This window comes from Rhinatrema bivittatum, chromosome 6, assembly GCF_901001135.1.
Source record: "Rhinatrema bivittatum chromosome 6, aRhiBiv1.1, whole genome shotgun sequence".
NCBI lineage: Eukaryota > Metazoa > Chordata > Amphibia > Gymnophiona > Rhinatrematidae > Rhinatrema > Rhinatrema bivittatum.
This window is the reverse complement of record NC_042620.1, coordinates 272,719,191-272,731,421: the sequence shown is the minus strand read 5'-3', so window position 1 is coordinate 272,731,421 and position 12,231 is coordinate 272,719,191. Positions and strand designations below refer to the sequence as shown.

At 48.9% G+C, this 12,231-nt stretch overlaps 1 protein-coding gene across 1 annotated transcript in view; it reads right to left on the bottom strand.

Annotated features, from left to right (window-relative positions):
* The window catches only part of ZMYM3 (zinc finger MYM-type containing 3), a 453,384-nt gene that overhangs the window by 358,677 nt on the left and 82,476 nt on the right, over positions 1-12,231 (bottom strand). The window contains 1 exon segment of the mRNA XM_029607228.1: positions 3,786-4,077. Within this exon segment, the coding sequence (XP_029463088.1) occupies positions 3,786-4,077 (292 nt within the window).

The following is a 12,231-nucleotide window of genomic DNA, read 5'->3' as shown; positions in this document are numbered from 1 at the left end:
GGTAACCCAGTATCGCAAGGCGTAGAAAACGCTGTTGATCTTCATGGACTGGAATGTACAAGGCGAATTGAGTAGTCCTGGGACAGTGGGTTCCCGCGTGACAGAAAGGAACACTGGAGTGGTCACATGTGAGCCCTTGCCTACGGAACGACCTCCAGGGTTGATGCCATGAGCCCGAGGACTTAAAGGTAGTCTCATACCTTGGGGCGTGCATTGGTCATCAATCGTCGTAATTGTTCCATCAGCTTCCTTCTCCTTGGTGGAGGGAGGAAGACTTTGTTCTGTTTGGTGTCAAAACAGGCCCCAGCTACCCTCGCTTCCAGTGCCTTTGGGGTTGACGCGAAGAAGCTCTCAATTTTCGCCTGTTGGACGCAGTCATCTTTCTCGGGAACAATGTTCTTAAGTTTGGCTTTGCGCTTAGTGTGCAGCATCCTACAGGCATTTTAAACTGAAGAAAATCACCAAAAGGTACGAAGTCAAGAAAGAGCTCCTCTGTAATCTCTTATGAGTCGGCCATCGGAGACCTGAATTAAAGTTTTCTGCTTACCTGGTCTTGGCACTTACCGATTGCGTGCAGGGACGGTTTCCAGTAGCGGGGGGAGAGGGCTATACCTTCAGCGCCATGCTCGGTTGTGCACCCACTGCCTTTCAGCCACTCTAGGGGCTAAGTCCACGCCGGGAACCAGCTACCAGACCAAGGCATACCTCTGAGGGATATTGAAAATCACCTCAGGAATTCTCGGCTGGGAGAGGGACCCTTAGGTATCACCGCAGGAGAGTGGGGCTTGATCTTCTTTAAGGTAAAAAAAGAATGCTGTAATTCTTAACACTATTCTAGTGTGTGGGATAGTGTCCGCATCTGCTAGGAGACGGAGAGATACTGAAGAGCTGAGCTCACCGCAGGGGTATATCTAGGGTGACGTCAGCTTTGAAATCTGACTCCTTCTCCAACCTAGTTTCATTGTGCACCTTTACTTCCTCCAGCATCCTGGCCGACATTCTCCTGGATGGGCTTATGCGAGCCCTGAAAGGACTGTGATCTACCTGCTCCCTGCCTTTGTGATGATATTCCCCTGTCAGGGTGGTACTGTCTTGCATCTCTGTACCTCTGCCTGCCTCCAACAACTCTAGGTCTAAGCCAAACAACAGTTCACCTTTAAAAGGAAGATTCCTCAACTGCAACTTAGACCAGACAATGGCCAACCAATTGCACAACCATAGGAGCTTTCTGGCAGAGACCGCCGATGATATATTCTGGGCAGACGTGCATAGCAAGTCATACAAAGCATACACAATGCAGGTTACCTCCGCCTCCAATAGCGCCACCAGCTTGGTCAAGAGAGAGAGGTCCTAGACTCCTGCACCTGGATGTTTTGCACCCAGAGCAAGCAAGCACATACCATGAAGCTACTGCACACTGCAGCACAGATGCCCAGCACAGAGATATCAAACATCTTAAGATGTATTTCCAAGCTTCAGGTCCTGAGCGTCCGTCAGCACCGCCAAACCTGTTACCGGTATGGTAGTCTTTTAGGGAGAGCCAAAATCATGGAACTCCTTGTTGACTGAATTAAGATTTCAAAGAGATTTTACAGCTTTTGAAAAAGATCTTAAAATGTGGTTATTTAAAACAGGCTTATGAGAGGTCAAATGTTACTTAAGTGGCATGTCATATTTGCAGAAGAAATTAAGAAATTCAATTGATAGAGGCCTATTCATTCTCTGTACACTGTTTTATGCTCTCTTGTAATTGTATTTCTTTTAATACAAACTATTCTTATTATTTACTTGTTTTATTTTAATTTGATTCATTGTTTTATTATTTTATTGTATGCCGTTGTGATTGACTAACAGAATAATGGTATATAAATGTATTCAAGTAAATAAGCAAACTAAAATGGCTGTCGTTCTCGCACTGTCAGAAGGTAGCTTCTTTGCAGCCTTTGGTGAATTTCTTTCTTCCGTCAGATGACCCCATTGACTTAAGAGCTGCCTTCCCCTCCATGCACACACCTCTTACAGAGCTCCACTGCATTTAGGCACACTTTCAGGTCTGAGCAGGCCTGGCAGCATTTCACACGTTCAGCCACCATGTGTGCCTCAGATGGACGTCCAATCTGGTCATCCTTCACAGTGCTAGGTGCCTCCAGCCTGGATGCCCAAAGTGGAAACTCTGCTTCGGCTTGAGTACTTACTCTGGCTCATGGGCCCAAACTGGACGCTCTCCTGGAGTCCTGCTCAGGCCCAATCGAAAGCTCGTGAAAACTGCCCACGGTAGCAACGACCAGATCCCAGCCTCCCTTGCCACTAATCGCACTGTCAGACACGTCTCCCTACACCCCTGCAACCAGAGATGTACCTTCACCTGAATCCCACAGAAATAAACTAAATAAACTTTCCTGATCTCGACAGCTGAGAGGGGGAGCAAGGGCGTCTCATGGGGAAACAAGGGAACCAGCATCACCAGTTACCAATCTCCTATATCCATGGGCAGAGCCAAAGGAAAGGTCACCAACCCTCCTGCTTGCCCTGCTCTACCAGCGGGATGGTCCCTCACGGTTCCTAACAGCCCCAGGAGCACTCCTTTTTTTTTTTTTTTTTATCTCCAAACTGCAGATTTTACACCTCTATCATCTGCTGGAGACAGAAATACTGAGAGACTGCAGATGGCACACTGACTTAAATACAGTAACACAGTCTTGGCAACGCTTTTCTTCTTTGACTCCATCTCCATCTGCTGGTAGAGGAGAAAAAGCCATACGTCTGGACTGATCTGGGGGACACTCAGGAAGAGAGGGTGAAATCACAGAAGTAACGTAAGGAAATATTTCTTCACAGAAAAGGTGGTGTATCTATAGAACACGCTCCCTAAGGGAGGAAGTGGAAGCAAAAAAAAAAACCTACAAGAAAGCCTGGAATAAGCCCAGAGAATAATAAGATGCAAGGATGAAGCTGATCATCAGGTAGACTCTGCAATCTTTCATTAGAAATGGGCAGATAAGATGGGTCTTGCGTTCCTTATTTGCAGGCATTGTTTCTCCCAACGAACATCAAGGGCCATTTTATCCATAGAGTAAATGGGGCACTTGCCCAGGGCCCAAAGCCTTAGAGGGGCCCAGCTTGAACCCAAAAAATAAAGACATAAAATGGTTAAAAACCAAAATAAAAAAAAAAAAAAAAAAGGTACAATAAGACAGCTAACATGCCTATTATCTTCAGGATTGGCTGAGTCCATTGTTCGCAATTTGCACAAAAATGTTCTATGGTGAGGAGTAGGGAGAGACCCATTATAGTGAGGTTTGCCCAGGGCTTCATAATGGCTTAAAATGGCTCTGTGAACACCATAAATCATTTCATCTGTTGTCCAAGTGGAAAGTGGTCATGGCAAGAACAGTTGAGATGTGCTGGTAGAGAAGTCAAGTTCAGAAAGTACCAGGAATAGATGTCAGAAATAGGAAGGATATGAACTGTAAGACAGCAGAAAAAGGTATGTACCACATTCATCAAAGCCCAAAGAGGAGATAATCCAAATCATTTTAAAAGCATATATTGTAATCTGAATAAAACACTAATTCATCATCTCTTATCTCTGGGCTTTCATGTGTGAGTTATACAGTTTTCTTGTCTATGATGAGCAGCTGTTTGTATACATGCTTTCTGTATTCTGAGCTAGTTTAAGTGAAAAATGAAAGTGAAAATGAAGGGTTCCAAGTGATCTAGGTGGGAAGAGCACAAAAGTGGACAATCATGTGTGGTAATAGAAGAGAAGAGAGAGATACACATACTTTTTACAGAAGGTACAAATCTTCCGGGCCAGTGGTTTCTTGGAAAAGGCAGTGAGACATGCAGAAGAGCAGAAGAGCTGAGGCATTCCCTTGCGCTGGTATGCAGTCTGCCCCTTCTGTAAAGGCGTTCGGCAGTTTGCACATGTCATCTTAGTGATGGTAGTACGAGAAGGGCGCTGTGCCATCTGTGCACGTAGAGACATGCGTGTCGGCCTCCGGGAACGGAAGGGAACGAAGTCCTCATCATTAGGATCATCTACCATAGCGTCTGAGTCCTCATCGGATAGCTGCACTGTAAGAGGGTGGGGAAAAAAAAAAAGATATAGGAAAGGGGGTCAAACAAAGAATGATGGGAAAAGGGAGAAAAGCAAAGAACAATAAAGAACAAATGAAAAAATGGGAGAGAAAGGGGAGGCAAACAGAACTAAAGAGTAAAAAATACATTAATTAATTAATTAATTAATTAACAAACAACCTGCTTACCTGTCACACGTGTTCTATACAGACAGCAGGAAAAATCAAGCAGAAGTGGAAGATGTCATGCGACAGCATAGACGCAGAAAAAGCTCTATGTGAGCCTTCTCAGCTTTACATCAGAGTTTAAACCAATCCCCAAAGGGAGAGCAGACAAGTACGTGTGGCCGAGCATCCTGCTTTCCACAGGGTACAACGTTTCACTTAGATTTCTCTGCTGACCAACAGGATGAATCAGCCACACAAATGGAAATCCCTAACTAAGATTGCCTTCCAACAAATAACGATGAGAGTGAAATGAGGAATTAGTCAAGTTTATTTAAATTTTCTCCTTTTTTGGCACTTCAAATCAGATTACATTCAAGTACTGCAGGTATTTCACTATCCCCAGAGAGTTCACAATCTAAGTTTGTACATGAGACAACGGAGGTAAGGTGAAATTAAGGTGACAGGGGGAAATAGCTCTTTACAGAGAAGGTGGTGGAGAAGAATACAGTACAAGACAAATGTTAAAAACCTGTCGTACACCAAAACTGGGAGATACGCGCAGAAGTCAGGCAGGTGCATGCTGCAAAGATTTTTAAAAGCACGCGCATACGTGTGTATCTCCCGGTAAGCGCATAAAAGTTATTTATTGGAGAAATTACTTACCTGATAATTTCGTTTTCCTTAGTGTAGACAGATGGACTCAGGACCAATGGGTATAGTGTACTCCTGATAGCAGTTGGAGACTGATCAGATTTCAATCTGACGTCAGCCCTAGTACATATACCCCTGTAGGAAATGCATTGTGGATATATGTATGACTGAATAATTTGAATAACTTTATAACTTTGTTAACTTGATTCATTTGAACCGGTTGAATTGGTTACAGCTGGAGACCGCCAGTGCCCTCAACTGAGAAACGTCGACACCCGGTAGGATGGGTGTCCTAGCTGGAGGAAAGCATGGCTTACCAGTGAATCCCTCGCTCTCGGGGATGTCCCCCAAGAATTCCATGAATAATGCATCAGTGGGTGGGATGCTGAGTCCATCTGTCTACACTAAGGAAAATGAAATTATCAGGTAAGTAATTTCTCCAGTTCTTAGTGTGTAGCAAATGGACTCAGGACCAATGAAATGTATAAAAGCTACTCCTGAACTGGGTGGGAGGCTGCCCGTGACCCAGTTAGTACTGCCCTTGCAAATGCTGTGTCCTCTCGAGCCTGAACATCCAGGTGGTAAAACCTGGAGAAGGTGTGGATGGAGGACCATGTCACCGCCTGGCAGATCTCGGCAAGTGACAGCATCTTGGTTTCCGCCCAGGACACTGCCTGGGCCCTAGTGGAATGGGCCTTGACTTGTAAAGGCGGTGGCTTGTCTGCTTCTACATAGGCCACCTTGATGACTTCTTTGATCCAGCGGGCTATGGTTGCTCGCGAGGCCGCTTCCCCTTGCTTCTTCCCGCTGTGAAGGACGAATGGATGGTCCGTCTTTCGTACGGATTCAGACCTTTCCAGGTATCGGACTAGGAGTCTGCTGACGTTGAGATGGCGTAGACTGCGAGACTCTTCCAAATTCTTATGCTCATCTGGCGATGGTAGCGAGTTGGTTTGGTTGAGGTGGAAGTGAGACACCACTTCGGGGAGGAATGACGGAACTGTGCGTAACTGGATGGTTCCCGGAGTGAGTCCGAGGAACAGCTCCCGGCAGAACAGTGCTTGTAGGTCGGAGATACGACGGGCTGAACAAACTGCCACCAGGAAGGCCGTGAAGAGGTCTGAAGGAGGCTCCTGCCAAGAACCGGCATGATGTGATACCTATCGCGAATGCCAGTATAGAAAAACCACAAAATAAATAAATAAAATAAAGTCTAGGACCAGGTTGAGCGTCCAAAGAGGCACCGGCCACTTTAGGGATGGTCGGATCTGCTTGACTCCTTTCAGAAAGCAGGAGACATCCGGGTGAGAGGCTATGCTGCCGCTCTCAGTTCCGTAGCATTACATTGCGGCCACCTGTACCTTGATGGAGTTGAGAGACAATCCCTTCTGTAGCCTGTTCTGCAGGAATTCCAAAATCAATGGAATTTTGACTGAGCATGGAACGATGTCACGGTCCTCACACCAGGCTTCGAATACTCTCCAAATCCTTATGTATGTTAGGGATGTGGAGAACTTGCATGCTCGGAGTAGGGTGTCAATTACTGCCCCCCGAGTATCTGCTCTTCCTTAGGCAAGTCCTCTCAATGGCCAGACCGTAAGAGAATTGAGCTGGATCCTCGTCGAGGATCGATCCTTGTTGGAGCAGGTCTCTGTGTGGAGGTAGCGGAAGGGGGCTTGTACAGTCTTCGCATGTCTGCGTATCACGGTCTTCTTGGCCAGTCTGGGGCCACTAGATGTACTAGCCCCCTGTGGTGTTCTATCTTGCGGATGATTGCGCCCAATAGGGGCCACGGTGGGAAGGTGTATAACAGAGTGTCCTGTGGCCAGGTCTGTACCAGGGTATTGATTCCCTGGGACTAGGGTTCCTGCCTGTGGCAGAAGAACCTGGGCACTTGGGCATTGGACTGGTTTGCTAGGAGGTCCATGGTTGGTGTCCCCCAACAGTTTACTATCAATTGGAATGCTGTGGTCGACAGCTTCCATTCTCCTGGGTCTAGACTTTCTCTGCTGAGGTAATTTGCAGCGATGTTGTCCTTCCCCACAATGTGGACGTCCGAGATCTCTTGAAGGTTCGCTTCCGCCCATGACATTAGGGGGTCTATTTCCAGAGACACCTGTTGGCTTCTCGTTCCTCCCTGACGGTTGATGTAGGCCACTGTTGTGGTGTTGTCTGACATTACTCTGACTGACTTGTCTCGGTGTCTGTGACCGAATCTTAGGCAGGCTAGTCTCACTGCCCAGGCCTCTAGGTGATTGATGTTCCAACCAGATTCTTCTTTGTTCCATTGCCTCTGGGCGGTTAGCTCCTGGCAGTGTGCTCCCCATCCTCGTAGGCTGGCGTCGGTGGTGAGCAGGATCCAGGATGGTGAGGATAGTCTCGCTCCCTGGCTCTGATGGCCTTCTTGTAGCCACCATCATAGTTCAGTCCGGACTTTGTCCGGGAGCTGTACAGTGTAGTTCTGGGACAGTGGATTCCATCGTGATAGCAGTGAGAGCGGTAGGGGTCTCATAAGAACATACAAAAATGCCATACTGGGTCAGACCAAGGGTCCATCAAGCCCAGCATCCTGTTTCCAACAGTGGCCAATCCAGGCCACAAGAACCTGGCACTACTTCCAGTGTGGATGCCATGAGGCCGAGGACCTGTAGGTAGTCCCATGCTGTGGGGTGAAGCTCGCTCAACAGGTTTCGCAACTGGGTCATCAATTTCGATCTCCTTGTCGGTGTCAGGATGACCTTGTCTTGTTTGGTGTCGAACCGGACTCCCAAGTATTCTAGCGATTGGGAGGGCTGCAGTTTGTGTTGACCACCCACCCAAGGCTCTCCAGTAGAGTTTTGACTCTGTTAGTCGCCTGGTGGCTTTCCTCTGGGGATTTTGCCCTGATCAGCCAATCGTTTAGATAAGGGTGTACGCAGATTCCTTCCTTCCTCAGTGTTGCTGCCACCACCACTATGATCTTGGTGAACGTCTGGGGTGCTGTGGCTAGCCCGAATGGTAGTGCCCGGAACTGGTAGTGACAGCCCAGGATCGTGAAGCGTAGAAAACGATGATGTTCCTGATGTATCGGGATGTGTAGGTAGGCTTCCGATAGATCCAGGATTGTTAGGAACTCTCCCGGTTGTATCGCCTTTATTACCGAGCGTAGGGTTTCCATGCGGAAGCGGGGGATCTTCAGATGACGGTTGACCGCCTTGAGGTCCAGGATAGGTCTGAACGTTCCTTCCTTCTTGGAAACGATAAAATAGATGGAATAATGTCCACTATTTACTTGTTGTGGAGGCACCGGTTTTATAGCCTCTAAGGCTAGCAATCTGGTCAGTGTGGCTTTCACTGCCATCCTCTTGGAAGGGTCGTGGCAGGGGGATTCCACAAACCTGTCTGGAGGGGGGGGGTGGAAATCCAGATAATATCCCTCTCGAATGATGGCTAGGACCCACTTGTCCGAAGTTATCTCAACCCATCTTTGGTAGAATAGAGCAAGTCTGCCCCCTATGGCTTCTTCCTTTGGACGGGCCGGTTGATTTTCATTGTGGGGTGCGGCTGGGGCCTGGACCCGAGCTGGCTCCCCTTTTGTTGTGTTTGTTCCGAAAGGACTGGCTCTGGCCTGCGGGGCGAGCCGCTTGATATGTGCTTCTGTATGGATTGAAGCGCTGTGATCCTCTGCCACTGGAGGTTTGGGGGAAGGGTCGCTGGTTTCTCTTATTCCTGTCCTCCGGTAGCCGCGGTAGTGGGGATTCGCCCCATTTGTTGGCTAGTTTCTCTAGTTCACTTCCGAACAGGCGGGTTCCCTTGAAGGGCATCCTTGTGAGTCTCATTTTGTAAGATGCATCGGCCGACCAGTTTTGGAGCCAGAGTTGTCTTCTGGCTGCCACGGCGGAATACACTCCTCTAGCTGCGGTGCGCACCAAACCAGAAGCAGCATCTGCGAGGAATGATACTGCTGGTTCCAGGGCTTCCCCAGGAGTGTTGTTCCTGGTCTGTGACAAGCAGGTGTGTGTCACCACGGCACAGCAGGCCGTGATCTGTAGAGACATAGAGGAGACGTCAAAGGACTGTTTGAGGATGGATTCCAGACGTCTGTCTTGAGCATCCTTGAATGCTGCTCCTCCCTCCACTAGGATAGTAGTGCGCTTCGAAACCGCCCAGACCATGGCACTACTCTCGGGTAGTGCCATGCTCTGGCAGCCAGTGGATACATGGCTGCCAGAGCATGCCCCCTTTCCGGGGCACCCCAATCCAGGTCAATTAGTTGCTGGACAGCTTGTAATAATGGGAAATGACAGGAGGTCTGACTGAGTCCCTCTAGTAGGGGATTCGTCTTAGGTTCCCCTGAGGCACTTTTGCCTGGGATAGCAAGCTCTTTCAAGCTGTGTGTGACCAGGTCTGGAAACTCGTTCTTGGTGAAGAAGCATCTCATGGTACGGTGGGGCTCTGTCCCCGGAGGGAGCTCCCCTTCCTCCAGGGGTTCTGAATCCTCATCTGAGTTGTCTGTGTCCCTGAAGGTGGGGCTTCTGGGCGGTGGGATCACTTCCCTAGGCACAGAGGGTCCCGGGATGTTGAGGTCCTCTGGTGGAGCTTGTGGCTGTATTATCGGAGGTCCCAGTTGCATGTGGACGAAGGTATGCAGACCCTTGAAGAATTCCACCCAGGAGATAGATGCTGGCTCTAAACTAAGAGGCCCTGTGTCCCTGGGGAGCCCCGTTTGAGAGGGGGTCCCTCTGTAAGATGCTAGGTCCGGCGTACCGCTCGAGAGGCTGGAACCCGGCGCCGGCTGGGGAGGGCCATTGGTTGGATCCCCTAGGGCCTCTTCGCACTAGAGACACAGGGCCGTGGCCTCCTCATGCTGTGCAGCTCTAATGTGGCATGCTGGGCAAAGGCCCAGAGCCTTGAGTTTCTTTTCCGGTGGTGCCATGGCTTGTGCGCGTTAAACACAGTTGTGCGCTCCGGTGCGTCGAAGTTGTGCTTGTAGGTTTGGTGCGCGCTCAATGGAAGATGTGCGTGCTGTTGTGCGCACAAATCGAAATTATGTGCCTGGCACTGTAAGCGCGTGGCTAGCGCGTACTTGTGCATGCAACATTGTGCGCACGGCTCGCCTCTGTGCACACGGATCGGGGCAGCAAACAGATCAAAATGGTGACGGCGACCACGCGGACAATATGGCGACCACCTCGGAGGGTCTCCATGTGGGAGGACCCTCGGATCTAACCAGGGTCTAGCCCTGCTAGGGCAGATCAACCCGGTGGCACTGGTCCCGGCTAGCGACCTATGCAACTCGAGCTTCGGAGACCAGAGTCTTTTAAATAGATTTCTACCTTACCTTGTATCAGCGCTTCCTGGTCTCGTTCCGGGCGGTCTCCAGCTGCGGGAGAAGAGGGAAAATAACTTCACCACCGTGCTCGAAGTTGCATCCGCTGCCTCTCAGCCTAACCCGATGTCGGGGGCTAGGTCCCCGCCGAGGGTCGGCTGCCGGACCGAGGCTTACCTCCGAGGGATCGCGGAAATCACCTCGGGAATTCTCAATTGGGGGGGGGGAACCCAATGGGTGTCACCACAGGAGAGCGGGGCTCATCTGTAGAGGTAAGATTTCTTCTTATTTTGGTTTTGTTTGGTAATTTTACTCTAACGCTGTGCGAGCGTGCATAGAGTCCCTAACTGCTATGGAGATGGAAAATACTGAAGAGCTGCACTTCCTGCAGGGTATATGTACTAGGGCTGATGTCAGATTGAAATCTGATCCGTCTCCAACTGCTATCAGGAGTACACTATACCCATTAGTCCTGAGTCCATCTGCTACACGCTAGGAAATGGGTAGTTTGGTTTGTTTTTTGTTTTGGTTTTTTTTTAACTGAAAAAGGGGCAGGGTGTGGGTATGGTCTGGGCAGGGCATGGGCGTTCGTAGATTTGTGAATGAAATCAGCACGTATTTTACATGCAGAAGAGCAAACTATCACGCAACTTTACTTCTGCTAAGGATGGCATGTAAGTCTTAAAACAAAAAAACTAGGCTAGTTAGCAGGGTAAAAGGGAAGCTAATTAAAGGGGTTAGGAATTCCTATCCTTTACCTGGCCAAACTGGGAACAAACTGATTTAATTGGTAATTGCATTGGCACTCATGTCTACTAAACCCCCCCCACTTACACAGTAGAGGCAGCATTTGTGCACATATGCATGCATCCATATAAAATTGTGCACACGTGTTATGTGTGTGCAGCCTATTTTATACCATGTGCGCAAATATGCATGTAAGTTATATGGCCAGGCCTTTAGCGCAAGCCAGCATACACATGTACGCCATGGACCGCAGAACTTGCATATAATCCCATGCCCTGGGAACCAGCATGCACAACAGACAGGCCACCTGAGACTGCAACTTCACTATCCTCTCCGCAACGAGAAACACCTTGCCCAATTGGGTATCGAATCTCGCCCCCAGATACTCCAAAGACTGACTTGGAATAAGATGACTGGTTCACAAGCCAGTCCAGAGAAAATAACATCTCCAGAACCCTCTGGACCGACTGGCCACACCTGGCCAGTTGTCCGGGTAAGGGTGAACCAGAACACCTTCCTTTCACAATGCAGCTGCTACCAACACCATAACCTTTGAAAAGGCTTGTGGAGCAGTAGCCAGTCCAAAAAGGAAGGACCGAAACTGAAAATGCTGACCCAGCACCATAAATCGAAGAAATCTTTGATGTTCCATATGGATAGGAATGTGCAGATAGACCTCCATTAAATCCAGGGAGGCCAGAAACTCTCCCTGATGCACAGCTGCTATCACGGTCTGCAACATTTCCATACGAAAACGTGGAATCCGCAATGCTGCATTGACTTTCTGTAGGTCTAGAATGGGCTAAAATGTCTTCTCCTTCTTGGGAAAAATGAAGTAAATTGAATACCTTCCTCGACCCTGTTCCACTATTGGTACCGGCACGATTGCTCCTAATCTCTACAGCCAAAGAAGGGTCACTCGAACCACTTTCTCACCTGCCCAGAGATGAGCAATGAGACCCATGAAGGCATCATTGACTGGGTGAGAAAATTCTAAAGCATAACTGTCTCTTATTACCTCCAGACCACACTGATCCGAGGTAATCTTGGTCCACTCTCCATAAAACTAAGTCCAACCACCTCTTAGAGAGCAGACCAGCCTGGCTTCATTGTGAGGTCTTGCCTCCTGCAGTCCCCCTGATCGGCTCCCTCTCTAACCGGTCTTCGGGACCCTCGAAAGGATTGCTGCCTCCCGGAACCTGGTTTCTGCGAGGACAAAGAACCCTTGTTAGGATGAAAAACACCTCACATCCCGAAAATCGAATGAGCTGGAAAAGA